The sequence below is a fragment of the Phalacrocorax aristotelis genome, chromosome 2, assembly GCF_949628215.1.
Source record: "Phalacrocorax aristotelis chromosome 2, bGulAri2.1, whole genome shotgun sequence".
Classification (NCBI taxonomy): domain Eukaryota; kingdom Metazoa; phylum Chordata; class Aves; order Suliformes; family Phalacrocoracidae; genus Phalacrocorax; species Phalacrocorax aristotelis.
The window spans coordinates 116,936,704-116,963,410 of record NC_134277.1 but is presented as its reverse complement, the minus strand read 5'-3'; the positions used below and the strand labels follow the sequence as shown (position 1 = coordinate 116,963,410).

At 39.9% G+C, this 26,707-nt stretch overlaps 1 protein-coding gene across 2 annotated transcripts in view; it reads right to left on the bottom strand.

Moving 5' to 3' along the window:
- Window positions 1-10,573: 10,573 nt before the first annotated feature.
- The window catches only part of LAMA3 (laminin subunit alpha 3), a 122,519-nt gene continuing 106,385 nt past the window's right edge, over window positions 10,574-26,707 (bottom strand). For both annotated transcript variants that reach the window (XM_075084843.1, XM_075084844.1), the window contains exons 60-78: window positions 25,405-25,556; window positions 25,151-25,313; window positions 24,531-24,664; window positions 23,871-24,018; window positions 22,884-23,003; window positions 21,820-21,944; window positions 21,347-21,467; window positions 20,014-20,154; window positions 19,105-19,232; window positions 18,099-18,230; window positions 16,311-16,455; window positions 15,857-16,014; window positions 15,254-15,443; window positions 14,812-14,952; window positions 13,862-14,021; window positions 13,594-13,721; window positions 11,939-12,032; window positions 11,476-11,595; window positions 10,574-11,293 (exon numbers count right to left, since the gene is read on the bottom strand). In XM_075084843.1, the coding sequence (XP_074940944.1) occupies window positions 11,148-11,293; window positions 11,476-11,595; window positions 11,939-12,032; window positions 13,594-13,721; window positions 13,862-14,021; window positions 14,812-14,952; window positions 15,254-15,443; window positions 15,857-16,014; window positions 16,311-16,455; window positions 18,099-18,230; window positions 19,105-19,232; window positions 20,014-20,154; window positions 21,347-21,467; window positions 21,820-21,944; window positions 22,884-23,003; window positions 23,871-24,018; window positions 24,531-24,664; window positions 25,151-25,313; window positions 25,405-25,556 (2,646 nt within the window). In that variant the 3' untranslated portion in view covers window positions 10,574-11,147. The remainder of the gene's footprint in view (window positions 11,294-11,475; window positions 11,596-11,938; window positions 12,033-13,593; window positions 13,722-13,861; window positions 14,022-14,811; window positions 14,953-15,253; window positions 15,444-15,856; window positions 16,015-16,310; window positions 16,456-18,098; window positions 18,231-19,104; window positions 19,233-20,013; window positions 20,155-21,346; window positions 21,468-21,819; window positions 21,945-22,883; window positions 23,004-23,870; window positions 24,019-24,530; window positions 24,665-25,150; window positions 25,314-25,404; window positions 25,557-26,707) is intronic.

The window sequence follows — 26,707 nt, the reverse complement described above, 5'->3', positions numbered from 1 at the left end:
TTATCTGGGTCCCAAATGAAAAATAATGAGTTCACCTACTCTAGCAATAAAAGCCTTAACATTTTTGTCTGGATTTGGTGTTGGAATGTGCTCCCATAAGCACAGCTCTGCCTGAAATGCAGATGCATGTGACAGTGTTACAGTGCTTGTTGGTGCCAGCCAGGGTTGTTTTGTGCATTGCTGTTACAGGCCGTTCGCAAAAAGCTTACATAAGTACTCCCCACTGAAACACAGGAGACTTCATTTTACCTGTAAGAAAACCAAATGCGAACTTTTGTTTTCAAACAGGTCTCTGGGCCTTAATAGGTTTCTGAAAGATGCAGTTATATTTTCAAACAACTACTTGATGCAAATGCTTTCTGCAATTTGTGTGGATTTGTTATAGCTGGGAATGCCTACATACTATTAACACACACAAGTAAACCCAATGGAAATGTTGCAAAGTATACCCAAGCGTGTTATTTCACACATGCACAGGAGTTCTCCAGCAGAGATCATTATGTATGTATGAGACTCTTTTAGCTCAACAAAAGCCTTGATCAGGCAGCTTGGCTATACAATGAGCAAATGCAGAGGGCCACCTGGAATAATTACTGTTTTCCAGATTGTGAAGCCATTCCATGGAATCTAATCCCCGCTTCAGACATGGTGGTCCATGATCACACTCCAGCCCTTTATTCTCCAGCTTGCACCTGCCCTTGCTGAAGCCTGCCCTATTACTACACTCCATTTTAGCATACAGATAAATTAAAAGATATGATGCCAGAGGCTGAAATTTAGAAACATGCAACACAATCTGGAAATTTTTTGTGCTTTGTAAATGACTCTAAACTGTGTCTCTTGGTTGTAGCCCTCAGTAACTTATGTTTTTCCTTTCTAGAAAATTTGACTGTATTACAGGAGAAATAAGGACACCTATCCTAGGTGACAGAGTGCTACCTATGGCTTCATTGCCAGGAGACTCACTACAACTGAAAAGACAGGCATAGGATGTATGTATTTACTTGACATGGTAAGATTTTATAATATGCACTTCATAGGCCTGGGGTGGAAACTGTAGAGCAAACATAAACTTCTTTATAGCTGCAGGGAGTACAGAAGACCATATTTGCCTTGGGCAACTGCAGAGAGGCAAGGATCAGCCATAGAAAAGATCAGCAGTCAGAAACAAGTCTCCAGAGCTCAGTTTACTCACATCTGAGAGAAGAAACTAGGAACAAAACCTGCTTTTAGCCCTACCTAAGCTGGGATGCAGATACGGGTGGTTGGATTTGGGTCACTGGCATCATGTCTTATGCAGAAAGCAGTTTCTGTTAGAAACTGGTATATCAGAGGAAGTTCATCCTAGTCAAAGTTATACAGAAAGGTTTAAGCTCAGCTGTGCAACTGTCTTCACAAATGAAAAGGAGGCCAGCGCTCAGTGCCTCTCAGAGATGCATGCCTGAGAGGACCCTCTGAGGGGAACAGAAGAATAGGCAGGAAGGGGTGTGGAAAGCTATCTTATGAGTAATTGCTGTTTGGAGCTGCAGATAGACACGTGCTTAATTATTTGCTATATGCATGCAAATTTGGTTTGCTGTCACTAGAGTCCAGATGTTCCCTTCCATTATGCGAAGTACAACAAACAAAAGGAAAAGGGTCAGAGAAGAAAATGAAAGGGGCCAGGAGTGGCAGATTTGTGCTATTTTCCTTCCTGTCGTGTTAGGCCTGGCCTACCATTTTCCTGAACTCCCCAACACAGACAGAGATTGGTGAATTCACAGGCCGAGCGTCTAGTCAGAGAGGGGGTGAAGCATGAGAAAAGATCTTCCCCCAGCTTCTCTCCCAGGGCAATCCTGGGGAAGGGATGCAGACAGGCACCCAGCTCCGCAGCAGGGTCTGGTGCACCCGGGAAGCCATGCAGACACACAGGAGCTGCCCAGGAGCGTCGCAGAGAGTCTCAGGTTGGAAGGGAGCCATGGCTGGGCTCCTTGATACCACCATGTATCCTGAAATTGTTCAGTCAAGCTAAAGGTCATCGCAGTTTCTAACTAGCTTCTCTCCTGTAGACCTTTCCCGTGGCAGGGGTAAATCCTCTCAGAGCAGTCTTAAGGCTTATGTTTCCTTATGTACCTTTCTTTCATCATGTATAAAGTATTTTTTTTCTTTCTGTCCTCTAGGTTCACATCTGTTCTTTAGGTAATTTTTTTATACTGATAAAAAAATCCAATACTTTTTTACAGAAAGTTAATGGAAACATTCTTGGTTTAACTCATTGCAGCAAAGTTCTTTTTGTAAGATCTATACATTGTGTTCCCAACATTTAAAAACCAAGAGGCTACATAAACAAGACTAGATCCTTTTCTCCTATCAGCCCAAATCCAGGAACAGTTGAGCTATGATGATTTATACCAATTACGCACCTGGCCTTTATTCTGTTTGATGGCATTCAGTGTCTCTTTGGAAGATTTAGCCTATTCATTCCATTTTAATTAAGTAACAATGATGATTATTAGTAGTTTTATGGTGTTTGTTTCGAATTAAATTTGTTCTGAGTATATACGTCATGTTGATTCATTTTATCTTTTGTGATAAATGCAATATACATAGATTCAGTGATCACATGTCCTCTTAAGTGGCTCAGCAGTGGGCGCATTTCCTTCCTTTAAGATGGCAATATCAAGTTACAAGAATCTGACTAAATAGAACTTATCAGTTCAAAATTTTGTTCTACGCTGGCATGCAGGGATAATGAAATTCCCAGAAAGGTTTTATTTTCTTTGAGACTGGTAAAGGCATAGTGGGATCACTGCAGTTACTTCTGATTTCAAGCAGCGTGGGAAAGGGCTGAGCCCGGGCGGGCTCGTCAGGTTCAGGCTGGCCGGCTCACAGGTAGTGGTCTGAGACCACCCCCCCAGCACTGCCTTCGCTGCTGACACTCCTCAGGCAGAATGGTTTGCCTGAGTGATTTCCTTGCTTCCACCTCTGTTGCTGATGCAAATACCCTTTGCGTTTGTGTGAAGTTTCCATTTATGTGTATTTGCATAAAAAGGTTTCTCTTAGGTTTTCTGGAGACTATGTCCTGCCCTGTATTACATAAGAGGTTTAATCTGCAACAACAATTCTCTAGAAACCTTGGCAATATCTTAGAATTAATTTTTAAAAATAAACTATATGTAATATTTTCTGCATGTTTTAATAAGGTGTGTGAGCCAAAGTCCTATAATGTGGTTAGATCTTTCCATGAAGCCACTGAACCTTGGATCACGCCTACATGTTTTCTTGGAGAATTGCCCAGAGCACCTTTAGCTTCTTTACTACTTAGGTTACTGTCCCCAGGGGTATGTCATTACCTTTGATTTAACCAAGCACATCAAAGGGAAAGTTAGAACTTTATTATTGATTTGACACCTGTTCTCAGGTAATTTTTATTAGTTGAAACCCTTTGCCTTAGCCAGAGGGATCAGTCTCTGGGTATATCACTTACTTTCTATGTTTGTAGCATCCAGACAGTAATTCTGATCAAAATGTAAACAGAAGGATCTAGAATTAAGACATATGGCAGGTGCTGTTACCTAACAATATATATCCTCTATTAAGTAATATCTCGTGCTGATAGATTTTAGCTTATTATGTTATTAACACTTTGGTAATTAAAACTGCGTCTGCAAGAGCTGGACACAGAGCCATTTATTTCTGTATCCTTTAAAATTATATTCTTTGTTATGCCTTCAGGCTTCAAAAATCAGGTCTGAACAGTTCTTTCTGGATTGAAATTCTAACAGTCTTCTTCCATATTAATTTATGAATTACTGACATTCCTATGAATGTAATTATTTGTTCTTACCAGTGCATAGTCCTGTGACAGGAATCTTAGAAATAGACTCCTGCACAATAGAGAAATCTGTTGCTATTCCCAGTTTAAATATAACTGAAGAGATACAGCAGGTCATGATGCCAACTATCTGTCTTTTTATTCAGTGTGATAATGCAGCGGCGCTCAATCTTTATCAATGAGCGGGTGACATCTTAACAAAGAAACTGCATCTCATGGAACATGTCTCATACACTTCACATTCAGAACAACCTGTAGGAAACACAATAACTGGCTGAGGTGCAAAGTAATGATAGGAGTGTGTTTTAAAAAAATCTTATCTATTTTGAATATTATCTGCTGCAAACCAGGAGACACAGTATGGTGTGAACAACAGGTCATAGTTTGGTTTCGTTGCTGTTGAGGATCCTCCAAATTGACAGAACGTAAAGACTCACTGGTGATTTTGCTTGCAATTCTTTATACTTAGAGGATGCTTCATTGCAGCTCTGGCAACAACCAGCCTCTTGCAGTTTGGAGATGTCTGGGCTAGCTGCACAAAGGAGGTTTATGTTTATGCCTTGCAGTCTTAATGCCTTCAGTGAAGCTATAACATTGTATGGGCACTATCACCTTTAACGTAAAGTAGTTCCTTTTGCCAGGAACATCCATTTAATGTATTTTTAGAAAATACAGACAGATTTACAGAAGACTGGACCATTGTGCCCTAGATTTCCTTACATCATTGGAGAAAGATGCAAAAGTTTTTTAAATGAGGAAGCCATGAAGAGAATGGTAAGAGGTGAAAAGCATGGCAAGAGTACATTTCAAAGCCATAATGCATTTGTAGCGCTTTCAGTAAGACTGCATCTTACAGGCTATTTCATGAGGAGCAGAAAGGAAGCAGAGGGGGGAAAACCCCCATGTAATTCACAGAGGACTCCAGAAGAGGCAAAACTTCTGTCAAGAGGAAGGGATAAAATGAAATGGCTCACAGATGACTCCAAACAAGCAGATACAAAACCAGAGAAAGTTAACTCACGTGATTCATTTTGCTGCTGACAGAAGTGAAAGGTTGATGGCTCTGGATTTTACATGAAAGCTTTACAGTAACAAAAGTACAGACCTTCAAGGTCAGATATAGGAAGACTGTTAAGAAGTTTTACTTGGAAACTTTTGTTTTTAGAAACTTAAGTTACAGTATTGTTTATAAGCAGTGAAAAGGAAAAATGTTTCATTTTTTTAATATATATATATATGCATTTTTCTACAGTGAATATATGTTTCTTTCTACAGTGCCCTGTTTCATTTGCCTGCAGTTCTCAGTGTTAGGCTTCCTAACTGTCTTTCAGCTCCCATTACTCTGGCTGTGTTTTGTGGTTATAATAAATGGAACTCACAGACCTTGGTGTCATCCAGCTCAGATAGCATGATCCTATTAAATCTAATCCAAATTAACTGGACAAGAACTCTTTGCCCTTGATACTTATATGGACAAGAGGGAGATTTGGTGCTAGCAGTACCAAAGTGGTTTAGTCTGGAGAGGAAATCTGCTCTCCTTATGTAATTGATTTGGGATTCAGATGAGCCATTATGGCAATCTAAACACACCGTTAAAGAACATGGGTTTTTAGCCATGCACTCTCAGTGTACTGAACACTGTTTTAGATCCTTTTCATTAAACTTTTCAAAACTTTCCTCAGAAGCTTGAATTTCAAGAAGTACAAACCATATAATAAAATCTTGCCAGCAGACACTAACATATGCATTTCTTTGGTTATTACTTCTGATTTTAAGGTGGATGAAGCAAAATGCAAGCTGTAATACCTCTGCCCCCTTGAACAGAAGCCATGAGTAATAATGCAGGCTTAGAAAGGATGACTGGACTTGAGAGTTTCCTGCCATTGAAAATATTGATATTACTTAAAGGCTTGAATAGCAAATAGTAAAGATGACCAGAGAATAAAGAATTACAGGGAAAGCCTCTCCTGTGGGAGTTATTTACTTTTGTTCTAACGTGGAAATTGATAGATACGGAGGGGCCACCTGAAATACTATAGACAAAGGAGGTAAATAATCCATGGAAGGTACTGTCAAATGGCAACACTGAGATGATGAAAGACTTGGAAATACTACTTATAACAATAAAAGCCCCATGACTCCATGTTTACCCAAGGTTCACATTGCTATTTATTCACCTAACATTTCATCTTACCGAAAGATTTAGTCACTTCTGGTCTGCTATAAAATATATCGGTGGAATTGTTGTTTGTTTTTTTTTTTACTTTAACAAAGATCTTTTCTGGTGAACATGAAGAGAAGGAATCGTTACATTTTAAATTATGTCTACCATTCATGACTTGAAATGCTTGAAAATTCAGGCTCTTGTTTTCCAGAAGGTGTTTCCCATGTGAGAAAATTCAGAATATTCTAAGCACAGAAGAGACAATACATGTTCGGTGTCCATGTAGATTTCTTCAATAATAAGAATTCTTCATCATTCTAATCTAAACAGGACAACTTATTTCCTCATATAAAGATTATCCACTGGCTTTTCAGGATCAAAAAGCTTTTTACTAAGTGTTTATCAGCCAGATATAAGTTTATCTATGTTAAAGTACAAAACCTGAAACTCTAGTTGGCTTTTATTCATAGAATCATAGAATCATTAAGGCTGCAAAAGACCTCTAAGATCAAGTCCAACCATCAACCCAACACGCCCAGGCTTCCTAAACCATGTCCCAAAGTGCTGCATCTACACATTTTTTGAACACCTCCAGGGATGGTGACTCTACCACCTCTCTGCACAGCCTGTTCCAATGCCTGACCACTCCTTCAGTGAAGAAGTTTTTCCTAATATCCAATCTAAACCTCACCTGATGCAACTTGAGGCCATTTCCTCTCATCCTATCGCTTGTTACTCAGAAGAGACCAATACCCACCTCACTACAACTTCCTTTCAGCTAGTTGTAGAGGGCGATGAGGTCTCCCCTCAGCCTCCTCTTCTCCAGGCTAAACAACCCCAGCTCCCTCAGCCACTCCTTTTAAGACTTGTTCTCTAGACTCTTCACCAACTTTGTTGCCCTTCTCTGGGCATGATCCAGCAACTCAACGTCATTCTTGTAGTGAGGGGCCCAAAACTGAACACAGGATTCGAGGTGCGGCCTCACCAGTGCCGAGTACAGGGGCACGATCATTTCCCTACTCCTGCTGGCCACACTGTTCCTGATACAAGCCAGGATGCTGTTGGCCTTCTTGGCCACCTGGGCACACTGCTGGCTCATGTTCAGCCAGCTGTTAACGAGCACCATAACCTGCTCCATAACATTCCCCGGTACCGAGGTCAGGCTGACTGGCCTGTAGTTCCCCAGATCTCCTTCCAGCCCTTCTTGTAGATGGGTGTCACATCAGCAAGCCTCCAGTCATCTGGGACCTCCCCTGCTAACAAGGACTGCTGATAAATGATGGAGAGTGGCTTGGCGAGCTCCTCTGCCAGTTCCCTCAGTACTCTTGGGTGGATCCCATCCAGCCCCATAGGCTTGTGAGTGTCCAGGTGGCTCAGCAGGTCGTAAACTGCTTCCTCCTGGATTATAGGGGGTTTATTCTGCAATCTGTCTCTGTCTTCGAGCGCAGGGGGCTGAATAACCTGGGGGTAACTGGTCTGACTATTAAAGGCTGAGGCAAAGAAGGCATTAAGTACCTCGGCCTTTTCCTCATCCTTGGTGATAATGTTCCCATTAGTCCAACAGAGGATGGAGATTCTCCTTGGTGCTCTCTTTTGTTGTTAATTATTTGTAAAAACATTTTTTGTTGTTTCTTACAACAGTAGCCAGGTTGAGTTCTAGCCGGGCTTTTGCCTTTCTGATTTTCTCTCTGAAAGACCTAACAAGGTCTCTGTACTCCTCTTGAGTTGCCTGCCCCTTCTTCCAAAAGTGGTAAACTCTCCCTTTTTGCCTGAGTCCCAGAAAAAGCTCCCCTTTCAGCCAGGCCAGTCATCTTCCCTGCCGGTTTTTCTACAGCACATGGGGACAACCTGCTCCTGTGCCTTTAAGACTTCCTTCTTGGAGAAAGCCCAGCCTTCCTGGACTCCTTTGCCCTTCAGGCCTTCCTCCCAAGGGACTCTCCCAGCCGGTGTCTTGAACAGGCCAAAGTCTGCCCTCCAGAAGTCCGTGGTAGTGGTTTTGCTGAGCCCCCTCCTTACTTTACCAAGACTCAAGAATGCTATCATATCATGCTTGCTAAGCCCAAGGTGGCCTCTGACTGCCACACCTCCCACCAGTCCTTCTCTGTTTGCAAACAGGTCAAGCGAGGCACCACCCCTGGTAGGCTCACCCACCAGCTGTGTCAGGAAGTTATCTTCCACAAACTCCAGGAACATCCTAGACTGTTTCTTCTCTGCTATGTTGTATTTGCAGCAGACGTCCAGTAAGTTGAAGTCCCCCAGGAGAACAAGGGCTAGCGATTGTGAGACTTCCTTCTGCCGGCCACTTGTAGAATTCGTCATCTACCTCTTCATCCTGGTTAGGTGATCTAGAACAGACCCCTAGCAGGATATCTGCCTTGTTGGCCTTCCCCCTCATCCTTACCCATAAGCACTTGACCTTATCATCACAATCATTGAGCTCTATACAACCAAAACACTCCCTAACATACAGAGCCTCCCCACTGCCTCTCCCTTCTGAAGAGGTTATAGCCATCCAGTGCAGCACCCCAGTCATGAGAGTCATCCCACCATGTCTCTGATGGCGACTACATCATAGCTATCCTGCTGCACAATGGCTTCCAGCTCCTCTTGGTTGTCGACCATGCTATGGGCATTGGTGTAGATCCACTTGAGCTGGCCTATCGATTTCACCTCCAACCTTGGCATGCAACTCCTAGGCTCCTTTCTAGTAAGCCTGGTCATATCCCCTTCCCCCTTCAAACCTAGTTTAGAGCCCTCTTGATGAGCCCTGCCAACTCACGCGTGAGAATCATTTTCCTCCTTTGAGCTAGCTGAACTCCACCTGTTGCCAGCAGGCCTGGCACCATGTAAACCTCCCCATGATTGTCCCAACAACGTGTGACAGCCTGACGCTATGGAAGTGATACAACTGAAGAAAGGGGGGGTGGGGTGGGGGGAACATCTACCAAGAACCTTAAAAACTGGAGAGACATTTCTACTTTTTTGTTATGCATTAGGGATTGTACTGGAATGAATACTTACTAATCATTACAACTTACACTTACTCAAGTCTTTATACATTTTTCATTTCTTCTTGTCAGCATTAAAATTACTTGTGATAAAATAAAATCAGATGCAAGAGAATTGAAATCCAGGACTAGCTCCAGGTTGTGATGCAAAAATTTTTGCCATGTTTGCTTTTCCTGAGGGGGAGGAGATGAACAAAAAGGCTTTTTTGTGACTAGGGAAAATCTGCTTCAGAGAGCAGTCTGGTGGGCATGAGATATGAAATGTTACTAGACAATTGCTTGCTAAAGTTTAACTATTCTTTCCTTCTCCTTGTTGAAATTTTCAGTGCCAACTAAGGCCAGTAAATCAGTTGAGTATTTGCACAGTTTTGGTCACCTGAATATTTGACGATCTGCTTCAAAGGCAGGGAGCTTTATGCATAGAAAAGATTCAGTTGTTTCTATCTGAAAAGATGATTTCCAAACCCCACCACCTCCAGGCCGATGGGTGTTTCTGTCCCACAGGGCAGGCAGCCATACAGAAGCTGTTTCTGCAGAGCATTTCGAGAGGGGGCTCTGCCATTACATGTCAATCCTCTGCTCTCTCAGAGGCCTGAACCCCGGCACACTTTCACTGCATCTCATTCGCTCCAAAACTAGCTCTAGGGCTAAGAAACCTCTCCATGGACATGGATTTGCCTGTAGCAGCATTGCCATGAAAGAAAAAGCAACACAGAATTTCGTGTGACCAGCTTGCTGACACCTTTGCTACCATGCAAAGCTGCAAAGGACCTGCAAAGCTCCAAAAATCTGATAAAGGATTAATGACCAAATCCATAAGGGCTATTGGTCTAGCATCTTCATCTATTAATCCAGCTAGCACCTCAGTCCAAGTACACTGAGAACACACTGCTGCACCTTGGGCAAGGCAGTGGAAGGTGGGAGCAAACATTGCATTAGGAGGGTTTGTTTGCATCACTGTCTATTCCCAGCTAGGACCAGCCTTAGAAAATGTTTTAATTTTGCAAAAGAGGATGGGCTTCAGGGAACTGAAGGGAAAAAAAAAGTAACTATCAAAATGCTACTTCTGAATGCAGACTCTGCATGCATGAGTGCATGCTCTGAGTGCACACACACAATCTGAATGACAGTGAAGAAGCAGCCGTGACAAGTCTATTCAGTCCAGCCCTGTATTCAGAATAATAAAGCAAACTGGGTCTCCCTCCCTCCACTGTGGGATCAGGTACGAAGTAAAGATTTGAATGACAAAGAAAATAATTTTGCTGGTTTAGTCCTGAAATTCATGCTACATAACTGTAGCAGGTGCAACTGCTGTTCCTAATATAACTTGTCTTCATTTAATCAGAAGAAAAAGTGCCTAAGGAAGAGACTTTCTGGCTCTGAAGATTATGAGAAAAATTACTCTCTTTCTGAGATTTTTATATAACCACATTCTAATAAAGAGAGATGCTGGACTTCTGCTTATTCAGGCAAATAGCTTCTTAATGCTACAGAAACATTTGCATAAAGCAAGCAGGATTTAGCAGCCTGTAAAAAGCACAAAAAAGAAACACCAGGTTAAAATAATCAAATAAGAGAACAGATGGTTTTAAGAACATACGGCATTTATTTGGCCCCAGAATTCCTAGCATTGTAACAAATGCCCAGAGTTTCACTCTTTAAAGTGCTTCAAACTCCATTTATATTATTATTACTTTTAACATTAATGTACATTTCTGTATAAACATCAGTACAAAGAAATTTATATTTTTATAAAATTATTTATATTAGTGGATCAAATTTGCTCTCAAGATGACCAGCATTAAGGCAAATTTCCAAAATTAAGACATTGGAGTTACTCAAGTCTATGTTGTTGTGGGTGAGAGCAGAATTTGGCCCTGTAGGGTATATACAATTATATTTTCTGCATATATTTCAAAAGGCACAGTGGATTACCTTGGAAATCAATAACATTTAAAAGGGAGTTTATCAAAGCAAGTACTTTTAATTTGCTTTGGTGCAGTCCACATTGAGGCAATGCATTTGCTCACCAGCTGTTCTGAATAACCAGCCTGATGACCGTGACATGGTGATGAGCAAAAAGGGAGTCCACGTTGCATGAACTCACACAGTACTTCAGCAGCCCCAACCTGATGTGTGTACAAGTACCGCAACAGCAAAGTTACTTCGCTGGGCACCCATGCAAACTCACTACACCATGAACCTCTGAAATTCTCCTGGTGGAGACAGGTTTGTCGTTGATATTAATATTCCGAAGGCAGCCAAAAAATGGGTCTTTAACTGGAAGCCACACTGTGTCCAAATTTGCTACAAAAACCAAGGTAGAAAGATCAAGTTAATAAAATGAGAATGATTTTAAAGAACATTAATTACTGCAAGGTTTTCAAAAGAGGAGGAATGATACAAGACTACATGCATGAACAAGACCTTCATTTTTGAAAGGAAAAAAAGCCAGTAGATACATGAAAAATAAGCAGCAGTAACATTACCTGGAATTTTGCCAAAGTAGAGGGGCTGATGAACACGTCTAAGAGGAGAGGGTGGAAGTCCAGTGGTATAGTTACTCTGTGTGCCCACCTCTAGCTGCACAGTGTTCTCTTTCTGGGAGACTGCAAGAAACCAGGTAAATGAGTACTCTGTCTCAACCCTGTTAAGAATCGACTAGATATGGCACTATTTTTAAGTAGCATCTGTCTTGAAATTTAACTCATAGGAAAAACAGGTTTTATTTTAATTCCAAGTCAGACTGACAGATCTAGGTGCTCTGGGGCTAAATACTGCCCAAAAACCTATCTTATGTAAAGGCTCGAATTAACACAAGACACTTACATTGTTCTAGAGAGTATTCTCAGAATAAACAGAAATAAAATGATTAATAAAAATCTGGAGCTGCAGTGCTCTGTGCCCACAGTCCTTTCAAAGTTTCAGAAGAACTGGTGTGATACAATGTACCTGCAATAGTATGCCACTGTCCATTAGACAGAAGTTCCTCAGGTGTGACTGACGTCTGGAATTCTCCAGCACCTCTATTTCCAGCAGCAATGACCTGTAAAAAAAAAGTTATTTTTTAAGTTACTGTGGCAAAAAAAAGAGCAACAGAAAAATACAATACTTTAAGTAATTTACCACACTTGTGATGGCTGGGTTTCACCTAGTTTTAAGAGTCACAGTCATTGTATACATAGTTCAGAAATTATCCCCTCCAAGAAGAAAGTAAATTTCCCTAATGGAATCCCAGGAGAGGATATCTGAGAAATTTTGCAAGCATAAAGACATACCTTTGTCTCTCCCCCTCAATCTTACAAAATTATGTTAATTTTTTGGACATAATCTCTCTGAGATAAGGTCTTCCCTACTAGCCTTACCTTGCCTTTCCTTTCCTTGCCTTTCCTTGCCTTTCCTTTCCTTGCCTTTCCTTGCCTTGCCTTTCCCAAAGCAGTCATCGACACACTTGGCATCTCCTGAGAGAATCTCTGCAATATGTTTCTCTGGCCTTTTACACCATTTTGGACTACTCATAATTCGCTCACGAAGCTTGCAGCCTGACTATTTACAATGACATTTTGAAGAAGCACCTGCTTGTGCTTTGTCACATCTTGCTTCTCATTCCTTGTGAGTGTATTATTTCTTTTCAACATCTTCCTTTCAAACTCTCTTTTGGTGTGATGGTTACCAAACTTGGTAATGGTCAAGTAATGGATATGCTGAGTCCACTTCCTATCAGGCTGACTGATGGTGTCCCATTGAGCTTTTATTCCTTCCTGTTGCATCCTGTCCATGCTGACAGCTGCATGAACCTATGTTACTGCTGAAAGAAGTGGCCAATCTTGCCCTTAAGGAGTCCCTGGCTGTTGATGCCCCTGCTTCCATGTGCTACTTGTGTCTTGCACCAGATTAGTGATGTGGGGGAAACTAACTGATGACAAAAAGATAAATAATAAAACCAAGTTTCTTAATATGGGAAGAGAAGAGCAAACCTGAGCTTTCTGAAGTTGGGTAGCCTCATGCTGGTTAAAACCACGCCATGAGACAGCAGGTTCTGTGGAGCACTGACATCTTTTTATTTGATGTATCTCCAGCAGCAACCACAACAGTTTTGTAGTTCAAGACTCACATTCTGAAGCTGTTACATTATGTAAAAGCAACAGTGATGATAATCACCACTGTGAGACACCCATCAACTAGAGGAGAAGATGCTAACACAAAACAAGACTGCTCAAGTTCTGTAACGGATCATCAGTACAGCCACATGATGACTGACGTAGGAGTGGGAATAAGCCATGGAGTTCTGTAGCCTCTGGCCAAAACTCCAGTGGGTTTTTGCAAAGGCTCAGAAGCCTGAGAAAATTAAGACTGCACCCTACTGCTCACCAGTGTGAAGAAAGCATGTGAAAGCTAGCACGCACACAATGGAAACTGCTAATGTAGGCATAGAGACCGGTTAAATGCTCAATTTTCCATGTGATGGTTTTAAACAATGCTGTGGAAGTTGTTTAACATTATACCTACAGGCAAATGTTGTAGCACGTAAGTCCAGAGTTCAAGGTAAGAATTCCCCTGCTGAATGAGGGCAGTATAGCTGAAATGGAAACACAGCCTGTACTTACCTTTCCTCCTTCCATGTAAATAGTCAAGTAGTTGTCTTGCTTGCTTCCAGCATGGAGGAGTATACCTATTGAAGTCCTTGGTCGAATGGTAAATACAATCCTAAAATCCAAGCCCGTCAGCAAATTACCTGTGGAGAATTAAGCAGTGGGTAGAGGAATGATCATAGGAGGAGATAATTGGAAAACCATGTAATAAATAAACAAACAAATCCTTAGACATACACCCTTAAGACATAATTCCATGTAACATAATCTCTACACAGCTTACCAATGGTGATATATCCTCCTTCATTAAAGAAATAAATCCCCGTGTCCATGGGAACATCCAGACATGGAAGTACGCCATTTTTTTGCTGAGGTGGATTCATGACTTTTCCATTCATCTTAAAATTCCTCAGGCAGCCCTTGAAACTGTTCATTGGTATATTCTGAAAGCATATTTCAGAACATGAATACTAAAGAATGATGGCAATTTTTTTAGTAAGAATACCCATTAGTTCTTTTGTACTGTTGGAAAACCAACTGGCACTGAAGGCACCTAAAACTCGTCTCTGGTGCAGTGAAAAGGTATTCCAAAATTAAAAAAAAAGAGCTTAAAACATGAAAGTAACAGTTGATTTTGAGTTACCATAATTCCTGCCTGCAGAACAGATACTTCCCAATGATGTGTCAAAAAGACAATGCAACAGGAGTTGTGAAATCTCAAGTACACCCTTCCCTTCCTAAGAGGCTGTTTATTTAAATCAGATTTTATAAAATGCCCTGCATCATTAATTGTCCAATGTTTAAAGTAATAGGAACCACATATATTTCAGGTTAAAATCCAGGTCTACATTCATAATTCCTTAATGAGAAGGATTCCTTTGCTTCTCTACAGATTATCACTTAGTCCACTGAGGTAAATATTCTGCAGGAAGAGGGTATTCCTGGAATTACAAATGTGGCTTTGCTCTTTTCTAATTTTTAAAGAATAGAAATGGTTGTCATCAGTGTCTCAGCAGCACATGTTGAAAATAAGGGTCCAGCTGAAAGCTGTGTGAACAAGTGAGGAAGAAGATCTGTAATGAGCAACTGCAAACACCAGTCACAGATGGTGCTCACTTGGTGCTTGAAATATCCCCCAAACCTTTTCAATGTGGAAATCCTGCATATTAACACTTTCACATATAATTAGTGCAGCATGGGGAGTGTGGGGGGGTGGATGTGTCAATTATTTACCTGTCTTTTCAGTGATGGCAGCCCTCCCATGTAGATTGGTGGCTTAATGCTGATGGCAGAATTTGTTGCTAATCTTCCGTGCTGGGCCCTTAGACCATCAACAACAAGGCGGGCATTCTTCCCATCTACGCTGAAGACCACCTTTGCAGGATGCAAACATAACAGAATGAAAATCCCTAAGGCCAATGAAAGCCACTGGAGACTTTTTTTCTTTAAGCTAAACACCATACTGTGAAATATTTAAACTGAAAATAACATGCTGGGACCATCAGTCTCTGTAAGCTCTCTCATAACAGAGACCTGTCAACCGCATGAACTTTCAGGCATAGGAATTAACTCCAGATGACCAAAATCAAATTTCTAATAGCTTAAAAATTCAGCGGGCTGTGCCTGCTGAATGCTAGTTGTGGTTTCACCACGGTTCCTATGCCATGCTACTTACAGTGTGCCACTGCCCGTCATTGTATTTAATACTGGTTTTAATTTTGATTCGTTTTCCTCCAGAGCTAAGTGAAAAGACAAAACGTCCTTTTGAAATGTGGAGAGCCATATAAGAGTCCTCAGACTTGTCCTCCATGAAAACTATTAATCCTCTTGATGTTCGAGTCCGTACATCTACAGAAAAATGTAACCTGTGGTGGAAAGTAAGCATATTCAGATATAGGTCTGTTTTGTTAGTTGTTGTATTCTTTCTGTTTTCCAGAAAAATGCCAATGAAACCCCATTTGTGAAATGCAGAATAGCTTTTGGGTGGAATCACAGTGTTCCTCACTGCCTGCATTTCTGATTGTGAATAAAGGTTGACATGTTCAGGCTTAGTACTTGGCATCAATATGCACTGTAATTGTCCACCACATCCAAGTCAATCTACTCAGTTTGGGAAAATGTTAGCAATCAAAAAAAAAAAAGCCTGAGCCTTCAGAACCACTCTTCTGTTATGCCCCAAGATCTAAGCAAGAAGAAAATCCTAGCTCTTAGCGCCCAAAGATTCCAGCAGATTTGACAATTCAAGTATTACGAAGAGAACAGACAACATTTGTTTTACCTGTCTGTAGATGATGGTGGAGAAAACATGTAGGATATGAAACTGTTGGGTGTGTTTCCAAGGAGATACGCTTCATTGCTGACATTTAAATGAGTTGGTAAAGCGCGGTTTTGCACATTAGTAGCTTTCAAATAATCAAGGTATTTTTCATTCTGTACCTGTAAGACAGAATTGAAACATTTACTACGCATGAACATAAAAAACCACATTTCAATCTACACAATTAAGAGTTCCCACCTGAGGCAGTCAACAGCCTTCTCTAAATGACAGAGAAGCTGTTATCATTCTGGACAGGTATGGGTTTAGCATGGAACTTCAACACAGAAAAAGCTTGCTTCAGATGCGAGAGGGAAGGAAAATAATAACATCTGAACCTCAGTTCTTCAAACCATGGCTGTGCAGACAAAGCCTTGGCATCAATATGAAGTGAAGATGACAGTAAAAAGCGGCATACCTTGAGCATCTTAAACCTGAGAGGATTTTTAAATTCTTTCAGCAGCAGTGGTTCAAAGTTCTTGTAATTGCGGCAAGCTCCAAGGGATACACCAGTCTTCGCAGTACAATTAACGAGATTTTGAACCTCAGGGAGATTATTTGCCCTAGAGTGATGGAAGCAGGGAGTGCTGTGACACACCATTCCTTTTCTTTAGCATAATCAACAACATATTGTAAAACTGTTCTGTACAAAACAGATTTCCCGGTGACCTGATATTAAAGTACCAGTTTTCATTCTTTGATCAAAAATGCAGGTTCAGCGCTGTAAAAAGTATTCATACTTGTCCTGGTTCTGCCCGTTTCTTTTTGGCTATGGAATAAACTCTCATGTTTTGTTCTCATCTCTTCAAAATGAAGTGGGTTTTTTTTTTGCTAAAGGCTATCTATTTAAAAAACCCAAAGAAATATTGCCATTGGAAAAAAAGGGGAAAAAATGACAACGGCCTTGATTGAATAAGATTTCCGGATCAGACTACAAAACTCTGCTGGTTAATTATGCATAACCAGTGGCAGATCAAGAAAATGGCAACATCAGGTTCTGCTAACTCAGTGGTTCACTCTCTCCTAAAATAAGATGTTCTAGTGAGACTTGTCAAGGGGCAAAGCCCATCACAACTTAATATGTAGCTTTAGTATTATAGCCAAATAATCATAATGACTGTCAAAACCAAATTATTTTGTGTATAAAGAATAATATTAAGTAATACTATCATTTTGTAAGTTGTACACAGCATCCCTCAGCAGTAAATTACAAAGCGCTTTACAACTAGAAAAAGCAATGCAGCTCCTTGCCCTTGGTTTTTTATGAAAAGAGTGGCAGAGTTGGGTGCAGAACCTGAACTTCCTCAGTTCTGGTCCAGTTCTCCAGTTGCTTGATGAGACTAGCTACGATGTTAATTCTCCATCTATTTTTGTACTAAAAGCAATTTTCCACATTTGGCTTCTGATGGGGAGGTTGATATACAAGTTACTTCATTGTCCTGCAGTGCTCTAAATGAAGATATAATTTGAGCAACCTGGTCTAGTGAAAGGTGTCCCTGCTCATGGCAGAAGAGTTGGACTAGATGATCTTTAAAGGTCTATTCTAACCCAACCCATTCTGTGACTGTACGATAAATCAAAATACACTATTTTTTGTGAACTCTACACATATATAAACATTCATCAAGACTTAGCAAAAACAAAGCCCACTGGGACATCACTTGTGACTCAATTAGTACTTTTCTTTAAAGAATATATTTATGCCTAATATTTCTCCTAAATTTTACCAGTAAGATGCCTCTAATAACCAGAAAAAAATCATGTGAAAAAAGACAACAAAGATGAGGCACTTCATTTTTATAAATATGCTCTCATTTGTTTGTGTAACTGTTTTGATTCTGCCAGTAAGCTTTGCCCATTTCATTACCTGGCTCCCTGTGTAGCTGTAATGATACAATCTAGAATATCTTTTGGATGCCTTGTTGTGATACTTCCAATTCACTATGTCAAGTTCATTCTTTTATTAAAAGACTACTAAACAGGTATGATTCAGACTAAAATCCCATTACATCTGAACAGCAGATTTACTTACAACTTGATGTATAATCTGCCTGATGAAAAGAATATTTTGGGGCAACAAAGTTATGCATTCATGAAGGCTTCACACATGTAGAAGAGCACGAATTTAGAAAAAGTGACTTTAATATAATTAAAGAAGGAAAACAGCATGAAATGCATGAAAGTAAAATCTTTCTAGGCCAAATACCTTTTTATAAAGATGTTTGAGATGCAACCTTCAAAATCATCTCCACCAAATTTTATAGTGTCAATTAATGGCAGCGCTCCTGGAAAGTCAGCTGATGCTACTGTTGACTCATCATCCACCAGCAGATGTACTCTGAAACAAAGTGAATAAAAATAAGCATGAAATCTAAAGGAACAGTTATGACCTAAATGAATATATATATATATATATATAAAAATAACTGTTTGACAGATGTGTTTCCTTGTAACATTGTAATTATGCTAGAGCTTCATTAGCTTACTTCTGGGATTTTTTCAGTATGTGCTCATTGACTGCTATGAAACTGTTCTGCTTTTCAGTAGTAGATATTGAACAAGAGTTGAAGCCAGTACTTCAGTCCTACAGTGAAATCCTGGTCCAACTGAAATTAATGAAAAACTCTCATTGACATCTATGGGACAGGATTTCATCCTTTGTGTCAAAATGGTGCACTGGACATGGTAGCAACAGCTAGTACAGGTATTAAGTGACAATTACCCAAAGTTATAGCCAATCATTCAAAACTTTCCACTTTAACTAACACTTATGTTATTTCATGTGTTCCACAGAAATCAGTATGATTTAGGAGCTTTTCAGTAAATTGTCTCTTCTGCAGACATGATATATCTGTCTACATGACAGATCATTATTGAAAAAACAGACACAATATTAGCTGGGCCTTTAATCACCTATGTTACAATGACATATGTAAAGGCTATGGGAAGGGGAAGAGCTCCAAAGCTCCAGCTTGATGAGCAGAAGTCTCACAATCTATAAAGACAGACATGCATAGTCATGTACAGCTGAAACATCACAGGTACCGACATACACATTCATAGATCAAAAATCTCCTTTTGCTTCATTATTTCAGTATCCTGTGCTAGCAGAGGCCATTTTTAGCTGTGTACCCAAAGAATAAATCACACAAAATTTTAACCTTCTTTCTCCAACCACAACATAAAAGAATCAGATAATGAACTGGGCTCACCTGTTGTCTCTTCCTATTAGTGTCACATAATGCATTGACCCATCTTCATATTTCTTTTTCAGCTCGCTTTTCTCCTCTCCTATCTGCGCAACTACAAAGCCAGGTCTCAGAAAGATGGCAATACTAGGCTATAAAAGAATCGCACAAAACCATCATGTAAATGTAAGTGCCTTTAGTTCTCACTGATAATTGCCATTAATACAGTTCTCAGTGGTCTTTTGCAGGAAAGACATTTTCTTACACTAAAACTGCATTTCTCAGTCACCCAGTACCAGATATTACGCTCAGATCTGCATGATTAGCATAGTTCCTGTTTTAAAATAGCTCTGCTCTCTGAACACCAAACAGTGGTTTAAAATACTTGTTTAAATTATTTTTACAAAAAGCAGAAGGTTCAGTTTTCTACTGCTCATATGCCTGGTGTGCACTCCCTTTTTAACTCCTTCAGCCAGCAAGAACGGGGTTCTGCTTGAACCTCCCTGCTTTCTGAGCAAGCATAGCCAAAATCAACCCCTTTTCTCTGCATGTTTAATCATGATATCCTTCTGTGTGGGCAGAATGCCAGTTTTTCCTGAGAAAATTTCCAGCCAACTGAATTAGCCACCTTACTGGGATGGTGGTGTTATGGTGTGTGAGCTACTCTGCAGAAGGCTCAGGTTCAAAGCTCAGTTACTGATCGAACTACTTGTTAGCTGAGCGAAGGAATTGCCAGGACGAGTTTCTCTGGCCTATGACATGCAAGATGCCAAGCTCAAAATATGATTATAAATAGCCATTTCTTGCTTATAATACAGGAATCTACATGAGACTTATGACACTGACTGATGCCAGACTGACCAAGTCACAAACGGACACAACTGATCCAGAAATAAAACCAGTCACATACTCTAAGCTGAACATGTTTCGTACCTGTATATTGTAATTTAAGAGTGTTCCAGTTGATGCCGTGGTCTGAAAGCCAAAGCCAACTTGGAAATCCTTGGGAAATTGGAAATCTGCCGCACTCAGGCTTAGTGTTCCCTTCTTGGAGAAAGCTGCAGATCTGATGAGCTGAAAGAGAGATAATAATGCTTTCAGTGATTTTCCTTTTAACCAAAAGAAATGGCAACATGGGACAACAACTGCCCTACTCGACGTAATAGTTGACCAACTCCAGTCAAAACCAAGCACACGGCAAACTGCAAGTACAACTATTTCAGTACAGAACAGACTGACTGAATTGGTTCCACCAACGATCTGAGAAACTCTAAAGAGAGATGAGGCTTGCTGAATAGAACGAGCTGTTCATCTCTAGCTACTCTTTGCATCGACATGATGGCTTTGAAATTTTTCACATTTGGGGACACAAAAGTGAGCAGCTGGAGGAATGGTTCATAAGTACAAAGCTGTGTGGATAAGCAACATAACTGAAACTGTGTGAGTCACTGGACAGAATATTCCTGGGCCTTTTTGAACACAACACGTTTTGATACATGAGAAGTTATGCAGATACAGACAGAGGATGAAGGCCAGACACTCTGCACAGGGAACTGGCCTGCAAAGAAATTGGTCTGTGAGAAGTTCAGATGCCACAAAAGGAAAGCAAATCAGCACAAACTTTCAGTGCAATGCCACAGTAAAAAGGGCAAATGGCATCACGCGCCATGTAAGTAGCAGTAAGTAGAAGCAGAAGGGTAGTTTTCATCTCTCCATGAAGCATTGGTTAAGCCAACACTGAAATGTCACATTGTCCCATTTGAAAAAGAACATGGCAAAACTCAAGGGTCCACAGAAAATAATTACAAAACAATCACATGAGTGGAGCAATAGCCTTACAACGAGAGACTTCGGTGGCAGTAGAGTCTGTTTTAGCTCTTTCAAGCAAAAGGTTTGCGAGTTCATTTAATTAGGAAGCATAAGCACCTTGATGAGAAGAAAGATCCTGAGTAGTATTAAGTAACTAAGTATTCTGGCCTAATCAATAACAGCATCTGGAAGCCAACAAGTTCACATGGTAAATATGAATTCTTAATTGTACACGGTATTAATGAAGAGGGTGGACTATGTGCTGGAGCAAGCTATCACAGTAGGAGTGGAGCCTCCTTTTTTTCCATATCTTCACACCAAGCCCAGGTTCTTTTTTACCATCGCATGTCAACCAAACATAATTTTTGACCTAAGTAAAACATAATGGACCAGGATTTACAGACAGACCAGACTCTGTGAACTCTAGCAGAAGGTTTCAAGGAACTTTGTTAGTTACCTTCCAGTCATCTGAACATTTCTTGCTGACACCCACAGTCTCGTCAAAAATAACAGAGGCAGTGACAGGGCTTTTCACATTCTTCATGCAGCCCCGGAATGGAGGTGTGGATATTTTAAAGCTGGGATCAGGAAGTGGAAGGAAAAAGAGTTCAGTAGCCTGGTATTTGAAAGCACAGACCAGTATAGTCGCCTGTAAATGCTGACAATATGAGACACAGAAAAACAGAACAAGAGCAATCTTTCTTGCACACACATAATTCATGCTGATCAAACCCAATCTTCGGGATACAGTCCAACAAAGATTCCACCATTAGCCAAAAATCACAGATTATGATCATGTATTATACACTTGTCATTTTCATATCACATGAGATACCCGATACAGAAAGTGAATGAAATTGCCTAAGGGAAGAGTTTTGATGGAGTTTCCATACAAAGCCTGTGTATTATCATCTATTTATAGTTACTCACCGTTCCCGTAGAGAAAGTGGAATTCCACCTAGGTAATACTTAGTGAACAGGAAGACTTTTATGTTGGCTTTAATACCAGAACTGACGTGAACAGTGTTCTTACTTCGGATAAGCACCAAATGAATCTGAAATAGGTGAATAATGGGAATTACTTTATTAGAAACAAAAATCATTTAGCAGATTAAAAGTACTACCACAGAGCAGGACACAATGGTGTGGCTGTTGGGTTTTTTTCCCTCCTCTTGTTTACTGCTGCCTTAAATCCAGAATAATTGCAGTAGTTCAAAGGCACTTTGCAGAATTGGGGCATTTAGCCAAAGCAAATGCCTAAGGAAAATGCTCTACTATCCAAAAACAAAGTAAGGTTTTATTTTCCTTAGGACGATTGCCCTAAAAATACACCTCACCTAACATTCAGATATTGCCTTCTATGTGCAGTTGAAGATTCAGGAGCTGCTGCCTCATACAAAGACCAGGTCAGTCAGCTGGCTGGAGGTAACTTGACGCAGTATGGCATAAAAGCTCCCTCCAGCAGACCCTGTGACCTACACTGTTTAGTTGGAGATGTAGTAAGCGGGAAAGGGGGAATGAATCAACATGGCAATCAAAGGTTTTAACAATGTCTTTACGATTTCACTCTAGTAGTGTGACAAACCAGCCTGATTGAAAGTAAGTAGACAAGCAACAACAAAGACTACAAAAAAGTAATCTCTTTAAAGATAAGCGTGGCCTGAAGAAAGAAACGCAGAGGTGGTAAAAACACTAATCTAAGTATGAAAATAATGTTAATAATTGCAATGTACGCAGCCTTCTATAAATAAAGCAATGCTCTGTCACAGAGTTTTTTTTCTTTGGTGGATTTTCTGTTAAACCTGAACTTCCTCACAGGAAAGCACGACAGTAGAAAGATTAATTTTCACATGTCCAAACTAATCCCGAAGAGCTTGATCCCCTCAATGCAAAAGAAAAATTCAGAACTAAACTTTACAACAAGATGTTTAGTTTCCGTTAATGTGTATTTTTACAAATAATGATCACTTGATTGATTGTTTAAAATTACATACTTGTTTATATGTTCCATCATTTAAAATTGTATTACTTTCTATTTCTTTTGGAGGCTCAGAGCCAACTTTGTATCTAAAAACTGTACGACCATCTTTAATGAGCACACTGATGAACTGATCCTGCAGTAAAAAAAAAAAGAAACAAAACACCAACACAATTACATGGCCAGCATTTCATGTATATTTCACTGTCATGTGACTAATTTTAATGAAGCTATCTAGTTGTTTCAGTAAAGCTTTTGGGGGAAAAGAGAACACAAAGCAGGCTAAAACTTCTAATAATAACAACCATAATTACTTTAAACTGTTATAAACAGATCTGGTATCAGCTCCAGATGTATTCTCCAAACCTCTAGAGGACTTTTTGTCATTTCAAGATGTCTACTGACTTTTTACAGCATTGAGAAATTATCCAGAACACATCACAGTGACTGCAAACATGCCTATAATGTTATTATATAAGTGGCATGACTGCTGTTTTGAGCACCTTTACAGGTGTAAGTCACCACATCACTTTCTAAATTCTTCCTGAACTCTGTTAGCACCCATATCTAGATTTGGGAAGCATGCGCTTCCACTTCTGGAGGATTTCAGTATTTCAAAATTGGTTTGATTCAAATGACTTCTTCCCTGCCTGCCCCCGGTTTTGAATTCTCTGCATGGCCTAACGGAGGAGCTACTTAGAATGATTTTTTCCTTCAGCCTTGACAAAGTGAGTATTCAGCAGCCATTAGAGAATCATAGAATACCTGAAATTGGAAGGGACCCGTAAAGGTCATCGAGTCCAACTCCCTGCTCCTCGCAGGACTACCTAAACCATATAACATTAAACATACAGCAGAATCTACTAATGTGCCACGTAGACAAAAATAAACCTTTTAAGAAATTTCCTTATGGTTGTTACTAAATCTAACATGTTCCTGAGTATGCAAAGTTTTAAAAAATGTTTTTGGACAACAAAACAGAGAGAAGCATTCCAAAAATTACCCCGTTTGCTGCGAAAAACACAATGCCTTCATCTGCAGTAGTCTCAATTGTCTGCTCAAAGCGTACTTGAGAGGTATTTGGTTTTTTGAATGTGACACTGGCATAACCAGTGCCTTCAAAATAGCTTTGGTCAGTCTCTTCTTTATACCTGTAATAATTCAACGTCACAGATGTGAATGCATGAGAGCAAGAACTATTGCCACACAGACTTACTATCAATTATAATTTTAAAAAAAGCTTACATCAAAGCATTTGGTACAGGGCCACTAATAGGGCCAAATTCTGACCTAACCCAAGTGAAAAGAAAACCTTCCACTGGCTTCTATTGGATTTGCATATGGTTTTTAGAGAGGAAATAATTAGTGGCTGACTTTTTTTGCACTTAATGTAATATTTGCTGTATAAAGGAGTTAAATACATTAGTCCATGAATTGTGCCTGGGGACTGTAACATTTAAATTGCTGGCTAGTGGACTGAGATTGCCATAGATGTGAATCATGCCAGCACTGAGGATTTTCTCTAAGAAATGTAGTTATGACCCAAGAGCTAGGAAAAAATCACCTGTTTAGCCACAGTAGTTGCTCTTCTGGATATGAAAAGACAAGAATTCATCACAGTGAAATCACAGAACAGTGAAACACTTCTGCATTTATATCATACCTTCTGCAGGGTTGCACTTCAGTGGTATTGAGATTAAATGTCCTCTTGAAGTTGTAGAGGCTGATAATATGCTCATTTAGGCTGTCTAATTCAATGCAGCCTTCATAATGAGGATAGTCTAGCTTCTGCGGAGGCTGCAAAATAGTGTCATCAAAAACATTCCATCTATATCAGCTGACAAAATTTTACATTGAAATGTAACTGCTAAGACTTACTGCAAATATTAATAAGACACAGAATATGACATTCTAAATATAATAAAATTATCTTATCTTTGTATGTAATATCCAAACCATCTGATACCAGCCCAGGAGCACTGCAGCACAATTTAAAGTGGAGTCATATGGATGGATTGGGACTAGTATTTAAGCAGGGCTGGACAGGTTTCATGCTGTCCTCAGCAGATGAAATACCATCATGCTCCCTTCTTTGAGTTGTAGCATACTATAAGCCAGGCAGCTTCTGTAGGAAGTAGCATCTCCTTGCGTCCCAACTATTTCTACTGATATGGATAAACTTTTACATAGCCTTTGAAAGACTACTAGTTCCAACCTTTACCTGTAAGAACAACAAGAATGATTAATACAGAAATCTCTTATATACTAAGCAACTTTCTGTACCCTAAAATCTGGTGGGTATCCTCCAACATAAAAAACAACAGTGCTGGGATCAAGATTTAAGAGGATGTCATTGCCTGCACTGTTTGGAGTCAAAGGTCTTCCATACTGTGGATAAGTTGATGTTGCTGCTTTGATGTAATTCAGCTTTACATACTGGTAAATCCTAAAACAAAACAGACAGGCAAAATATCACATCACACTAATAAAAGATGTTCTTAGCAGGTTTTGGAAAAGATGCATTGTGGATCTTCTACCTTTCAAATTTAACTTGATCCATAATGGCTTCCTCAGTTTCACTTTCAGTCACAAGTGGCTGTACATCTATTTCTTCATCGCCGTCTCCCAGGTTATAGACACAAGTGAGGCGATCATTTTTCACAGCCATACCAATATAGTCCTTGGAAGCCTAAGAACAGCAAAGCAAATAATCATAAATAAATGATTAATGTTAATGAAGGTAAAACACAGCAGCATTTCCTCAGAGACATCATCATACCGTGCATGGGTTGTAAGAAATCCACCCACCTAATGATGAGAATTGTTGTTAAGTTTATCAGTTCTGGGAAGAAAAAATTGTAATCTTATATGTTGCACTGATTCAATGAATAATGTGTTGCACTGATTCGGTGAATATAGTTATAAATTAATTATTCATGTGTGGCTTTTTATTTTTATAACAAGAGTAGCTAAAATAATTTTCCCATTTGTAACATCTCCCAGCTAAAGCCATGAAAACATGACACCTTTACTAAAAATTAGACTCAACATCTGTGAAATTAAAAAGATGTTTCACATCTTTGAAATGAAAAACAGTCAGGGACAATGGTTCCTACCGAGGTGACTGGAAGCAGTCATTTTCCCAAACAATTCTCATTATATTTCTCCAACGTACCATATTTCACAGGTAACAATTAAAATGTTGTCAACAGATACCCTGGCCAGATATTTAGGGAATAAAAAGGTGAAATCCAGTGTAGAACAACTACCTTTAAACAGTTTTCTCTGTATGCACAGGACTCACTACAGATACAGCTGCTGTCAGATAAGACGACTTAAAAATACATAGTTAGGAACCTCATGCAGGAAATTTTTAAAATGTTTGATGGTGCTTGAGCAAGCCTGAATGCACAAGCAGGTCCGTACTGTTCTGCATGTTCAGAAGAGAAAAAAATGAAGGGCTGAGGGACTGAATTTTAAAACTGAAATGATAAATTTTTTTTTAACCAACAGAGAAACTCACAGTGACTTATTTGTGATAAGAATCAAAGCTCTGAGGCAGGAGTTGGGCTGAGTTTTTGCTGACTGCTGCAGAGCCTGACACTTCTGACAAGGCTGTATGACGGTATCCATGGCAGAGGAGTAACTTCCAAAGGAGCAAAACAGCAAAGCATCAAAGGGCAAAGCAGTCAGTAACCCAACAAGTTACTTTGCTGGTGGAGGAATGAACTATTCTTCACAAAACACTTCTACCACCTCATAATGGCAATTACAAAGAAATGGACCAACAGTAGCTCTAAGCTTCAGTCAAAATAAATCACCTCCCATCTGTTTCTTGAA